Source organism: Podarcis pityusensis (genome assembly GCF_964106645.2).
Source record: "Podarcis pityusensis genome assembly, chromosome: 4".
Lineage (NCBI taxonomy): Eukaryota > Metazoa > Chordata > Lepidosauria > Squamata > Lacertidae > Podarcis > Podarcis pityusensis.
In genome coordinates, this window is record NC_138027.1 from 23,578,736 (window position 1) to 23,593,820 (window position 15,085).

Below are 15,085 nucleotides of genomic sequence, written 5' to 3' on the forward strand. Positions count from 1 at the left end.
ACTTTCACATATGGGCTTCAACGCTTATCACGAAATTCCCACACAGGGGACTTGTGAGAAGGCACATGTAAATCACAACTTGAGATGCATGCATCCTAACTATTAACATAGCATTATTGGTGCTTTAGAGAGGTGCATAGGCAAGAGAAAGACAGCCCCTGCTTCCGAGGAGCTTACAATCTAAAATAATGGGGAAGTGGAAGTGGGGGGTGGGAAGCAGACGAGAAGGGAGAGACAAAGGTAGGAATTATGTTATGCTCTACATGGGATATTCCCATTATGGTCTGCTTGTGGAATTAACAAAATTACATGACTCTTCTGTTTAGGGCGGGAAACCCACTGTGTGAAGGGGCAATAATTTAATGTAAACTTCAAGAAACCGAATAATGAACAGGGCACACATTTCACAAGGAAGAGAATCCAGAGTACCTAAAAATATGTATATTTAAATACCCACCAGGATTTAAAAGTCAATAACATAATCAGCACACTAATAAGCAAAAAGAGATCAAACTGAAAAAGGTCCTAAAATACTGTTTCTATATCCATCTATCTATCATCTATCTGTTACTGACCATTTTTTTTGGCCAATATGCTCCAAATCTCCCTTTCCTCTTTATAGTTTTGCCAAAATATGTTACAAGATATTTCAGTGACCTGAATTAACTTGTGTCTTACAAGATGTTAAAATGGGCTGCATCTTTTTTTCCTTCCATGTGTAGCTTCATTAACTTTGTGGGTAGCCTGGTAAGGACTCCCTTGGCTTCGGATCAAAGCGGGCACAACTTTTTTTGTCTCTCCACTACAAAACTGGGGAGGGGGAGGGCTGTGTGCTGATTAAAGGCTCCCTTGGAGGGGAGATATTCCCACTGTTGTCCATAGTAATTCTTAACCATCTGTTGGTGAACTAAAACAAACAAACCCAAACCCTTCTACATATTATTACATTGCTTTCCCCATGCTTGATCACCTGGGAGAAATGTCCTAGTGGGGAAATCCCACCAATACATGGAGTACCAATGATGTTTATTACATAACTCGCAAGGGCGAGTAGGGAGCAGGGGATATCCTATATTTCTTTGACAGGAAGGGGAGCGTGGGGTGAGAAATTTGGCAGTGGCAAAGACATGAGTTGGCCGATGTTGCATATACTTCCAGTAATAGGATATTTTTAAGTCTTACAGATTCACTCTATGCCTGAGTATGTTGGTTTGCATCCAGTGGAAATTACCTGCAGGAATGTCTACAAAGCTCAGTAGTGGAATAACACAATTTTTAGACCAGGGATAGGGAACCTGTGGCCCTGCAGATGTTGTTTGACTCCAACAACCACCATTCCCGGTTACTGGCCCTATTGGCTGGGGGAGTCCAAAAACATCTGGAGCGACAGAGGTTTCCCAAGCCCTGTTCCAGCAATTATATATAAAATAATTTAAGTTCCATTGAAGTTGATACAGTTTAAGGAAAATAAAATCTGTGCAGGATCGTGGCCTGTGCCTCCGGTATGCTGCCTATGAATGCTGTACTTGTCAGTGGGATTTAAAAAGCTAGAGAGAGACAGTTTCAAAACAACATATGAATGTCACTTTTTCATTTGATTAATTGGTACACTCAGCTTCTTAAAAGTCACATGTGAAAACACCCTTATATACATACTACTTTGAGAAACCTCTTCCAATATTGAGCCCCCCCCAAAAAAAGCTACAAGAGTTAATTGTCACCATACTCTCTGTTTTGTTTTAACGACCAAAAAAACAAAAAAACCCCAAGGTAAATGAACATATTTACAACAGGATATGTTGTTTTTCCCAGCAGATGTTTCTTGAACTAATTGCTTTCTAAGTTGGTTGAAATATATTAATTGAGGTGTTTTCTTGGTATTCATGAACTGAACCCTTGCTCCTATTCTGCTTTTGGTTCTTACTTGTGCCTATGTGCCTCTATGGCCTATGTGGATGTTATCTCAGTAAAAAGTAATAAATACTGGTATCTGATGCCAAAGTATTTCTCTATATCCTTCCAAGAGAGTTGGAATTTATTTTAGTAAATTTAGAACAAGGCCTAGTTTGCAGTCCTACAACACTCCCCTGGGAGAAAGTCATATTGAACTCAGTGGGTCTTGCTTTTGAGTTGGAATGCGTAGGACATAGTATATTAAAAAGCTTGGCATACAAAGCAATCTTTTAAGTAAGGCTTGGCCCATGTGGCCAAAGCAATAAATAAATGATGCTATAACAAGTTTTCATTATTATTATTATTATGCAGATACCTTTAACATTGCTTGGAATGTGGGCAGCACAGGGAATTATCAGGGAGCCTAGGAAATTGTGAGTCAAATTCCATTCCAAGCTGTTACGTAATTTACTCCTTTCCTTGGTGCCTTCCTAGATTAGGAACAGCACTCATTAAATAGAAAACCAGGCTAACTTTGGAGAAATCACTCTATTCCTTGAGATACAGTGTGTACAAAGAACATTGAAGCAACTATCTTTCCCCCTTTTATTTATTTATTGAAATAAGATATATGGTGCTACCTTGGCAATTCGTTTTGTGTTACATTTCAGACAATATAGTATAAAAAGAAAAGAAGAGGCAAACTGAGTACAATTCTGTTCTCATTTCTGCTTAGACAAGCCTGTTGACTTAATGCTGGCGTCAGCAACATTGCATATGCAACCCCGAGAGCAGAATGTCATCTATCATGATATATTAAGGCAGTGCTTAGATGCCTTTAAAAGGGGATTAGACAAATCCACACAGAATGGACCTATCAATGGCTATTAGTCATGATGGCTATAGGGGTACATCCAGATTCAGAGGCATCAGGGAATGCAATTTGATGGTGGACCAACTGGGAGTGAGCATCTGATTGGTTGCTTTGGGAAGCAGCATGCTAGACTAGATAAACTTTTGGTCTGATCCAGACATTCCGGGCCATATCCAATGCTGCTGTTCCACTAGCACAGCAGATTTCCAAGTCTGCAAAAGATCATCCCCCTCCTCTCCCCTGCAGCCCCTCCAGAAGAACCCTCCAGAGCAGTTTTGGGGACAGGCAGAGAGAGGAGTGGAAGGGGAAATCCCACATGATCGGAACTCCCCCCCACCTCCACTGTTGGATACAACCTACGATCTTTAAATCTTCCTCTGATTTAGGTTGCAATCGTATATTGGCTTACTTGGAAATAAGCCTCATTGAACTCAGTGAGGCTACTCCTGAGCAGGCATGTGCCACGTTGCACTGTTAATTTATAGCACAGTGCACTTCACTTTATTTCTTCAAAAAATGACATCTTTAGTCTGGAATAAATGGATTCAGATAGTGGAAGACAAGTTGCCGCTTAGTCAAATAGACACCAACATTTCTAGACAGTAAAGTGGTTGAATGTGATTTAGATATATGAGAAAAGTAAACATGTACTTAAGAAATACCAGATAAAATAGTTTCACACTGCACATTAGGCTTTGATCCAGAAAAAGTCAGTTGCGCTTAGGTCCTGTTGAGATCGATGAGGCTAGCTGCAAATAACAAGACCAATGGATTTCAAAGGTACTTAAGCACAATCAACTTTCTGTGGTACAGGGCCTAATTTTTCATTTTGGACATTTTTTTTATGCTGGAAATCAAACAGAAGCCAATTCCCATTTGTGAAGATGACCAGAGTCAATACAAAGAGACAATAAAGATAAAACTAACGAGCTAAGTGCACTGCCACATTAATTTGAAATACATAGGTTATTTTTAAAATCTTCAGGTGTGCACTGTAGTTTTAGTCTTTCAGTTTCACTGTTTATTACTTTTGCCAAATACATTTTACAACAGCAGACCCCCCCAAAAAAATCTCTTTTTGGGTTGAGATTGTAATCTGCTGCTTATTTTACTCACTCCACTGAAATCAAGTGTTTATGCCTCTTTTTAGCTCAGTTGTGCCCTCACTATTTTCCCCAACTAGCTCAAAAATATTTAGCCACCTAAAATGCACAGTCCTAGTTCATCCTATAGTTTTGTTCACAATAAGCATAAAATACTGGAACGGTTTCTTTGCTTTTCTGGGTTAAAAGCCAAAGTGTGCCATATCTTAAGATGTGTGTGCTTTACGTTCTTGTTCTTGCATTTATAATTTCAGAAACAATTTCAAGAAAGGTAACCAAAGGTTTAAAAATACATAGATTTAAAATGTGTCTTCATGGTTTGGAAACACTTGTGTAGAATTTCAAGCTTGACACTTCCTCACAGATTAAGAGCCAAAAAGAAAAGAATGGAAAAAAAAGAAAAAAAATGAACACTTCAGTCTACAGCAAGGGGTCAGTACAGACCCATTAGAAACTGACAATTTGTGAAGAGCAGAAAGCTGCCTTAAATTAACTGAAGACACCTAAACCTGCTTTTGTTTTAACTGTGGCTCTTTGACCACGAAGGGGAAAGATGATCTGCAGTTACCTTCAGGGCTGACCCTATCATTAGGCAGAGTGAGGCAACAGCCTCAGGTGGCTGATAGTGAGAAGCAGCAAGGCCTTCTATTGGAGGTCAGAGATGTGTGTGCCACACAGTCTTTCCTGCATCCCTTAAACTAGTTTGCTGCCCTAAGATGTTGGGGAGGATGCTATCCCATTGGCACCATTTGAGTAAGATTCAACTGATAGTCTAGTCAACTTTTGCATGTAGAGTGGGAGATGGGCACCATCTTGTCCTTTGCCTCAGGCAGCAAAATGGCTTGGACTGGCTTTGGTGAGCTTCAGGTTTATGGAAGTGAGGTGAACGGGAAGAAGAAACCCTCTGCTTACTAGAACTAAATGTGAGCCTGTGAAAGGAACTGGAACTGGATCATAATGAGGGGCAGAATGAGATGACAGATGACGACAAGGACTAAGCATTGCTTGTTGGGATATGTGATTACAACAGCATGTTCTCATTTGCTGCTAGCACCTATAATCTACGAAGGCCTCTTTTCCTCTCACGTGATCTGGCTGCTATTGGTCCCTTGGCCGGTGGGCTGCGCTTTCGCCACCCCCAACCTATTAGAAAACGTTGGTGTTTGTCCCGCCCCCGCCCTCACCACCACTACAACCCACAGAGTGCAAGAACTGCAAGCTTCAAAGTTTGGGATCTTGGCCTCCCCTATCCCCTTGTCCTGGGGTTAAGCCTCCCTACCCCCCAGAATAGTTCCCCTTTACACTTTGCTACCTTCATCTTCTTATTCCTCCCGGCGTAGGGGATCCAGTTACACGGTCAAGTCATCAGACCTGGCTCTGCTGCTGCTGGATTTACTAGCCCTGCTCAAGCGACGCGTGTCTATGAGCAGCGGTGGGTCGTGCATCTCCACCAAGGTGCAGGCAGCCGACATCGAGGACCCTTCCTCTTCACCCTCTCCATCCCACTTGCTGCCACTGCCCCCACTCAGGCTGGTACTTAGGCTGCTGCTGTTGGCGGCAGCCACAGGCGACAGAGAAGGTGGAGGCGGCGGGTGCTCTCTGGGCTCCCCTTGCTCCGGGTGAGGTTGTCGGAGGCTACTGGGGGTGGAGGAGGCAGCTGAGCTGGAGCCTGCGAGTTTCCTCTGCTGCTCGACGGCCAAATTGGCCCAGTTGTGCTCATCAGCCAGCGCTTGGCTACTGAAGTAGGAGTTGTTGACGGGCGAAGGTGAAGGGATAGACGACGTGGTTGCGACTGGGGTGGAGACTGCCGTGTGCCTGAGGGCTTTGTGCCTGTCCTCGCCGGCCAAAGGACCCCCTGGGTAGCCAGTCAGAGAGGTTGCAACAGAGGCCGGCTGTGGCCTGGAGGTAACGTCTGCGTAGTGTGGCAACCCAGCTTGTTGATAAACCAGCGGGGTGATGGTACGAGTTTCAGGCATGGTGATGGAGGTCGCGGTTGGTGGTGCTGCAGGTACCGGCAAGGCTGCGTGGGAGACAGGTTTGGAGTCCTCCACTTCTGAGGCTGGCGTGAGGGGGGTGAAGGTGGCTGCTGCATGGCTGCGTCTACTGGTCATGCCCTGCTTGAATTTTTTCCATCCCAAGTGGTACATCTCAAACATGTTGAGGAGCAGAGAGAGGCAGGCCACCGCCAGCATGAAGATGATGAAGATGGTCTTCTCCGTGGGCCGCGAAATGAAACAATCTACAATGTTCGGGCAGGGCCAGCGGCCGCAACGGTAGAGTGGCTTCAACTCAAAACCGTAAAGGAAGTACTGGCCCAAGATAAAGGCTATTTCAAAGAGAGTTTTGAAGATAATGTTGAAAACGTAGGTGCGCAACAGGGCACCTGCCATGCGAATCCTGCCATGCTCATCGCGGACAGGTAGTTTCTCCTCTTTCTGCTTTGGCGGCTGCTTGTCGTTGCTGCCGCTGCTGTTCTCGCCGCTGCCCACTTCCGCTTTTGATCCTTGCAGGAGGCGGCTTGCTTCCCTGCCGTTTCCGGTTTTCCTAATCTCTTCTTCCTTCTCTTTTTTCTTTTCCTCCATGCGCACAATGTGGAGCACGTGACCCAGGTAGATGAGGGTCGGGGTGGAGACAAAGATGATCTGCAGCACCCAGAAGCGGATGTGGGAGATGGGGAAGGCTTCGTCATAGCAGACGTTCTCACAACCAGGTTGCTGGGTGTTGCATGTAAAATCTGATTGTTCATCTCCCCAGACCTCCTCAGCAGCCGCCCCCAGCACCAAAATCCTGAAGATAAACAGTACCGTCAGCCAAACTTTGCCAATAACTGTGGAGTGCTCTTGCGCATTCTCTAATAGTCTCCCCAGAAAGTTCCAGTCACCCATTGTTTCAGCTCTCTAACCTACAATAAGAACATTATGGCAGCATTATTACCAAAAATAAAAATAAAAAATCCCTGAGAAACTGGTAAGCAATTCCCCCTCAAACCACACTCAGGCATTTCTGTGCAAGGCAGTCTTTTCACAATAATTCATTATTATAATCAATAAGAGTGGGAACATATAATCTAGGATATTAGGTTGAAAAACAATAAATTCATGATTTGTAGCTTTGAATTACAAAGGGACCATAGCACAGAAAATAGGTAAACATATAACGAAAGGCAAATTATCACTCATAGTAGCTCAGGAGGTGGGTGGTAGTTGGAAATCACTACGGCTGAACCTTCACATATAAAAACAACTCTGTAAAAATGCTTAACAAAAAAAAAGTTTAAATATATATATTGAATTTGCAATTAGCTCACCATCGCCATCTAGTGTCACATTTGTATAGTGCACTTAAAACGTTATATTTGCAGCTGTACAGCTGAGTCCTATGTACACAGTAACTAATATGGGCCTGGAGTGCACAGACAGACACATTTTATCAGAGTGATCTTAACAGCACGAGTCTCAGCATCAAAGTATTTTAACTTGAGTGTATCTCCCCACCACCACCACCTGTAGTCAGTAGTACATTCCAGAAACATTTTTACCATGTGGTCAGCTGTATGTCTAGATGGAAGTCTTTTGGGAACTCAGGCTGGAGCTCTTCACAGAATTGCATCTTTGGACTTGCACATGAGCCCTTCAGGCCTCCCAATTAGGTCCTGGAACACATGAGCTAATTGTGGGCTATACTCAGAATGGTGTTTCGCTAACAGTAGGTTCTGTACTCAACTCAACAATTTGTTTCGAAAAGGGGCTGCAATAACAGGTTGCTGTGCAGATCAGTGGTTTTATCAACCAGTGTGCTGTGGCACCCTGGGGTGCCTTGAATGGTGGTCAGGGGTGCTGTGGGCAACATTGCCTTCTGTCCCTCTTTCCTTCCCTCCCTCCTCTGATGCCCTCTTGCATCTCTGCCTCCCAAAGACTTGCACAGCTGTTTGTTGCAGCAGCCCTGGCTACAAGCTCCCCAGGTGAATGGTTCCTCTGGGGCTGGTCAGGGGGTGCTGGTTGCCAGGAGCTGAGGCGGCCTCGGAGTAAGCAAGCAAGCAGGCAAGGGAGCCTAGCCAGCCAGTCCACCAGCCCTTGTTGTTGGGAATGGACAGACAAGTCCCAGGGGCAGTGTGAGGAGGCACCTCTCTTTGGGGCATGGGGGGGCAGCTCAGAGACCAGGGGTGGCAGCAGTGGCTGCCCAGAGGACTCTCAAGGAGAGGGGAGAGGAGGCTGAGGGAACACTTCATAAGGGAGGGTGTTTGGAAAGGGGTGAGGGGCTGCCAGCTCTGCAGGCAAGGGGTGACATCACTGGGCTCCTGAGCCCCACAGGGGTGCCGCAGAAAGAATGTAGTTGGTCAAGGGAGCTCAAAAAAGTATGCCGCTTTCCAGAATACTCCATTCCACCAGCCCTATATTTCTGTTTCCCACCCCAACAGTCAGCTTTACATTGGTACTGAAAGTGTTGCATCCTTATTTAGCTGTTGAGGGGGGGGGGGCGTTTCTCTTCCCCCACTGCAGATTTAAGTTGGGTAGTGGGTTGTTGTTGTTGTTGTTGTTTGTAGTTCTGCAAACTTTCGTGTTCCTCCAATCCTCTTGCGTAGTTTTGGCTGCATGAGCTAAATGAGCTCACTATCAGTATACAGGATTACTATTGCAGCAAAAATGGTGATCAGCACAATATGTCTGTAAATCTTTAGATGATGCCCACTTCATTCCATCTGTGCATGAGTTATATCACAGATGTCTCAGACATAAAGGCTGCTCTTCTCTTGACAAGGAAAACACTTCATTTGCTTTCAGTTCCAATTTCCAGCAGTAGATATTCCTGCTTCCCTGTTGCCCCCCAAAGTCAGTCCCAAGTGCTGGGGGACCCAGTGCTGGTCAGAGCTGATGGGAGCTGCCATTGTAGGTTGGCAAGAACCTGCTTATGCAAAGGGACAATGGAGGACCTTCCTTTGCATAAGCTGCTCACACAACAGCATATAGTAAATAATAGCACAAAACCGACACATAGATATGATGAGCCCACCCACATTTCTTTGTTACTCTATATGCTAGGAAACCGCTGACTAGCTTCAGCTTTTTTAAATGTATATTTATCTATCTATCACATTTGCACCTTATTCTTCCTTCACTGAGCACAGAGCAAGGTCCACAATGTTAGCCAGTTTTATCTTTGCCACAGTCTTGTGAAGTAAGCTGGACTGAGAGATAGTTAAGGTGCGCAAATGAGTTATCTGAGTAAGCAAGGATTTGAGCCTCGTCTTCCTAGTCCAATACTCTGTCCGTGTGTGTGCGTGCACTGTAAAAACACACACATGTGGAATCAATACACAGGGATCACCTGCTAACTGCTCAGATCTCCTGCTCTGACTGCAGCTAGCCGAAATGCTTTCCTTGTGGGAAAGTGTTAGTGCGCAAAACATCCAAGCCTAACTTCCAAACTTGTCAACCTGGTGCCCTCTAGTGTGATCCAAAACATTGGTGAATTGCTGGCACTCCTCTGCTTCTGTTTCAGCTGAACCATGATCACAAAACGGTCAGGTTTAAACAGGTGAAAGCCTATGTGGATATCACACCTGGAGGAGTTATATCATAGCTGACTCTTGACAGTAGTCAGAGCAGCTTGAATTGTCAACTGATTAAATAGAAATACATTTATGTATTGCAGAATGCCATTGAGTGTTGAAGATCCTGAGAGGAATAGCTACAAGAAAGCTCACAGCTTGATAAGCAAAAACTACCACTTGTTGTTAATTTATCTATTTCATAAAATGTATACACCGTCTGATTGTAAAAAATAAATAAATTCTCAAAGCATTTTACAAAAAGATAAAATAATATTTTTTAAAAATACAAGACTTTAAAACATACAAAGAGTTAAAATACTAAAACATATTAAAATGCATATCAGGATTTCTAAGCATCTGGATAAGCTTGCCTAAACGAGAATGTTTTTAAGAGGGATGTTTTAAATATTTTCTTTTTTCATGACTCTGGAAATAGGGGATTTTAAAATATTCCTCACTAAAGAGCGCATCAGAGGCAATATAAAAAAAACCAAACATAAACCCAAGTTCCAGGCCCATCAGTTCTGCAGGCAATCCTGATTTGAAAGGTGTATTTGTATTAATTTCAGCAGAACACTGCTTCAACTATTTATTATTGTTAGAAGAGAAATCATATCAATCTCATTCAAAATACATAAACAGGAAAGAAAAGCCATTCTTGAGTTTCTTTATCATAGCATTTATCATAGAGAAGAGGAGGGTGGCTCAGAACAAACTGTGCCCCAGGAGTACTTCATATATTTACTTATTATAATCCCTAATATTTAATTGGAGAACTTAAAAAAACCCCTGCAATTAAAGCTTCACTTTAGGAATCAATTAGACAATCAAAGCTTTATTAATTTTAAATGTATCAAATGACAGTACTTTCTTTGGAAGAAATCTACAACAATGTATATATTACTCATTTAAATGTTTAATAGCATTTAGTCAAATCAGGATTTGTCTCCAAATACATTAAATTATTGTTTTGAGCTCTGAGATGAGCTTGAACGTATACCTCATACTAATGTTTAACAGCACAATCCTAACCATGTCTACTTAGAAGTAAGCCCTATTGAATTCTGCGGGGCTTACTCCTAGGTAAACAGGGTTAGGATTGCAGCATTCATGCCAGTGGCACAATCTGTATCGGTTCCATGACACTTGTTCAGTCATTATTCCCTCTCTATAACGTCCAGGAAGCAGGATCAGAAAACAGGCACAATCTGACCAAATGTTCTTCAGCATCCTCTCTCAGATCCCCTCCAGCAAATCTAACGGATTCCTCCTCCTCGAAAGGAACAAAGTGGTTCTTTTGGTAGAGACTGGCTTCAATTCAAAACGAATACTATATAGAGATTGGGAAAATATGTGACTCTGAAGATGCTTTTGGACTTCCTCGCCCCAGCCAGCATGGTGGCCAGGGGTAATGGGATTTGTAGTCCATCTATATCTGGAGGACCAGATATAGACCTCCTCCGTGTGCATCTTCTTGTAACAGTATCAAGAGTCTCCATGAAGTTAGAGATGGTGGATGACCCACTAACTCATTTCTAGAATTCAGCCTGTTTGTTCTCATGAGCCCCATGGTGAGAACTGCCACCAACACCTTCAGGGGCTTAGCTTCGGGAGGAGAAAGAAGCGTGCTGGTCCCAAGGTCCGAAATATTTAAATATATTTAGATTGTGGTTCAAACTCACAGGGGCAGCCTCCTCTGAAGTCCTGCCAAAGTGAAATTTAAACCAATCTAAACCGATTCGATTTTACTGACTCCACCAAACCAAATCATCTTACAGTATTTTAAAGTGGGCGGTGGATTCGGGTTGCTTAAGAGCCAAATTGTTAATAATCGAAACGTTATTAATTCATTTTGTTGTATTTAGCGTCAAGTGCTCCAGAGACGATTGAAAACATCGATTCCCTGGCTCCCTCCAACCAGCGCCTCAAAAGTATACAAACTCGTCCTATCTTAATCCGGAATTAGAAAATCGGATTTCACAAATATTCCGCACCAAGGAGTATTCATGACACCGGGGAAAGTGGGCGGGGGAGCCTTAAAGGAGCCGGCAATGTAACTTACGCTGGGAAAGGAAACGCGCAAGTCACGCGCAGGCGGATCCACGCATGTTTACAGTACTTCAGAGTAAGTCCCACGGAATCAAGGGGCTCGAGGAGACAATCCCAAACACGCTCCTTTGCAAGAACGGCCACCGCTTCCGTGGAACTTGCTGCCAAGTAGATGCGTTTAGGATCGCACCCAATGATTTTGCACCTTGGCATCAGCATCTCGCGGTGCTCTGATTGTTTCGTTAGAGGGAAGATGAGCTGCATCCAACGCAGCTCATGACACCAGCCTAATGACCTCAACTTTGAAATAAGCCCGACAGATATTTTTACTGGGGCTTTTTCACTTAGTAAAATGTGCGCAGGATTGTCCCGCAAGGCACGCCAGGAATTACGTAAGCCCCAAGGACTTACCTCCCGAGGAACCGAGACCTCACGACTGGCTGAATTCCTGGCATTTCTCGGGTACCCCTGAGAACGTGGTTCCTGTTCCCACAAACATTGACACGCGGTTCCAAGACGTTCTCACGTTCCCCTACATTACACTGAACGCCGATCGGGTGCACATTTGGTTTGCAACTTCGGCTCATGTGAACAAGGCTTCTAAATTCTAATTGTTAATTATTATTTTTTAAATGTGCCGATTCTAATTACAAATTCGTTTCCTAGCGATACTTCAAACGCCTCCCGGTGGTTAAAAGGTCGATTATAGACTTTCCCATTGCATTTTAGCAATAATTTTGGGGTGACACATAAAACTGGTTTGGGGTGGGGGGTGCGATCAGGCGGACGATAGGATTCTGGAGGAAAATTAACTTCTAGTGATCTCGGAATATTCCCTGCTATAAAAGTGCAAAGCAACTCATTTCCCCTGCCCGATCTGCTGAATTGTATAAAAGTGCAAAGCAACTCTATTTCCCCTGCCCGATCTGCTGAACTGTCCACGCAATCCTATATTTGTGTGCTCAGAAGCAAAACCTGCTGCGTTCAGTGATACTGATCCCGAAGTAAATGGGTCCAGGATTGCAGCGAAGCCCGGGAACCAGCAAAAACTCTGAACCACGATTTACCTCTACGGTGCCCTTTTCTTGCAAACTCGGAGCAACAGGACAAGCCTCGCTCCTCATCCTCCGGTCTACCTTTCACACGATCCGAAGAATCCACTACCGTGTTTGGGCTTCGAGTCTGCTCGGGTATCTCTGACCTTAGGAAGCCTCTTTCCGTGGCATCTTATCCTCTGCCAACTAGTCGCAAATAAGCGAAGCAAATTAATTAGCAGGGCTTAATCTGAGTTCATCCTGCAGAGGGTAGATTCCTGTTTCGTATATATTCATGCGATTTATTTCCTGGTGGACAATTCTACTGACTTATTTCCGAATTCATGTTGAGCAGGATTGAGCCCTAGGCGCCAGTACTACGGGCAACACCTTAAAGTAACGGAAACGTTTTACCGTCTGCCCTTGCACTGATAAACAACACGCCATCCTGAAGAGCATTCAGCACGTCCACTAAATAAAAAGTGCACATTTTAAAGGAAACGGTAAGTCGCAGTTAAAAATCAGAATTCCATGCCAGACTTGAATTTAAAAATTATGGTGCACATTGTCTTCCTCCCCCCCCTTAAATTAATAATAATAATAAATTAATTTACTACTACTACTAGTGTCCAGGCACAGAACAATAGAAGGACAAGACTCAGCTCCTTGCCTCGAGGAACTTAAAAATTCGAAATCTTACAAATTTCTACAGCGAGAAAAACAAGAAAGGGGGGGGGGGGTAAAGAAGGGCAACGGAGTGAATCACTGGTGACCTGGAAAACTCTTCTCACATGTTGCGTTTCGTTCGCTATATACTTTTAAGCAAGGCAAAGCAGGGGGAAAAAACTCGATATCCCCGAGGTTGTCATTATCACACCAAGGGGAAGCAAATTACTGTACACAACTTTGGACCAAAGCATCACTACTGCTATGCAACCCGCCGCCTGCCAGTATATGTGTGTGACAGATAAACACACACACAGGGCCTTGTAACTATAGGAATTGTTTCTGAGACTGCAGTGTTACAAAAATGTCAATATTATCGGTGGGGTATTCATTTAGTCATGTAGTATTTCTTAATCAAATAAGACACAGCAAAGCAAGCACCTGTCTTATCTAGCGGTTAAAGAAGGGACTGTCAGTGCAAAACACACACACACACACACACACACACACACCCCTAAAGCACTTAAGCGCTTGCAAACAAAACAAAGAAGAAACGAAGAGCAGCTTTAAGCAATCAAACGGGAAAAGGATAGAAATCAAATCCTTACCCACCCACCCCCATGAGCTACAGGAGAAGGCTGAACCGCGCCTGCCTTGGAGGCGACCCGAGCGCATCTCCTAACCCCAAAGCAGATGCAGCTCAAGCGGAGTTTCCAGCAGCAGAGCGTGCGCTCCCAGAGCTGCCACACACACACCATGCTCGCAACGGAGCCCCTTATTATAAGGGGCTGAGTACATATTTGCGCCCCCGAAAGCGGGACAGCACTTCCCCCCCGCTTCCATTTGCAGCAGCAGAGGGAAGAAATCCACGTTGCTAGTCCTCAAGGAGGTGGCCAGGCCAGGCTGCACTTCGGAACGGCCTTCGCTGCAGGGGAGGCTGCGGCGCGGAGCAGGTCCCGTCCCTTCCCCGCCCCGGTCTCCCGCACCCGCGCGCGCCCTCCTTCTCCCCCTCTGCCCCCCGGCGCTTACCCCAAACTCTTGAGCGCAGCCGGCGGGCCAAGCTCACCAAAGTCCTTCTCGGCACATGGGAGTCAAAGGGCAGCCTGGCTCGAGGAGAGAGAGGAAGAAGAGCCAGAAGGGGAGGGAAGAAGGGGGAAAGGCAGAAGTCCTGTTATTCTCTCTCTCTCTTCCCCCCTCCCCCTAAAAAATATTTAATAAGAAGAATAACGACGACAATAATAATAATAATAATAATAAGGATAAAACAAAAAGGAACGCTTAAAAAAAGGGTGGGAAATCTGTCCGGTGTGGAAGTTTAATGGCGCTTGGTAACGTGGGGCTCCCAGAGAGAGGGAGAGAGACCAGGGTCTCCCCCTCAGCCATCGCCGCTGTCACGTCGGATGAGCAAGGCCTGGCTGAACCCGCCAAGTTAGCGCCGGGGGAGAGGCTGGGCCCCGACTAAGCCACGCCTCTCCGCCGGCCCAAGCGCGGCCCTGGTGGGCGCGGGGCGGGCGAGGCGTCGCTCGGCAGGCCTAGGCCTCGGAGGCTCCCGCCAAAGAGGAGCAGGCCCGCGGTTTCAGGGCTGCGTCTGGAGCAGGAGGCAAGGGAGGGCTAGGTTTCGTGTCTGTGAGGGGAAGGGATTCCGTGGTTTTAAGTTTTTCTGTAGGTTTATTTCATTTTATAGCATTTATTTATTGAGCTAGTTATTGCATTTCTGTGGGGTGTTTATGGAAGGGTGTGGGACCTCTGGTGTGGGGCACGTAGGGCACCTGCAAAGGTAGTTTGCCCACCTTTTGGTTCCCCCTCTGCCACTTGGCTGTCACCTGTGGCTCCTAGAAGCTGTCAGCATGTGACAGCGGCCACACCCTGGGAAGCGGCTTTGGCTGGGTGGCTAAACCAGGTCTCAAAACCCTCG

The 15,085-nt window shown here is 45.1% G+C and overlaps 1 protein-coding gene across 2 annotated transcripts; it reads right to left on the reverse strand.

Annotated features, from left to right (window-relative positions):
* Window positions 1-2,274: 2,274 nt before the first annotated feature.
* GJA3 (gap junction protein alpha 3) lies at window positions 2,275-14,615 on the reverse strand. 2 transcript variants are annotated; one of them, XM_081003377.1, is made up of 2 exons: window positions 14,200-14,615; window positions 2,275-6,772 (listed from the first exon to the last, which is right to left on the reverse strand). In XM_081003377.1, the coding sequence occupies exon 2, from the start codon at window positions 6,753-6,755 to the stop codon at window positions 5,220-5,222; it is 1,536 nt and encodes a 511-aa protein (XP_080859503.1). In that variant the 5' UTR covers window positions 6,756-6,772; window positions 14,200-14,615; the 3' UTR covers window positions 2,275-5,219. The 2 variants fall into 2 exon arrangements, with proteins under 2 accessions (XP_080859503.1, XP_080859504.1); XM_081003378.1 differs by lacking the exon at window positions 14,200-14,615 and adding an exon at window positions 7,409-7,541.
* Window positions 14,616-15,085: the final 470 nt, after the last annotated feature.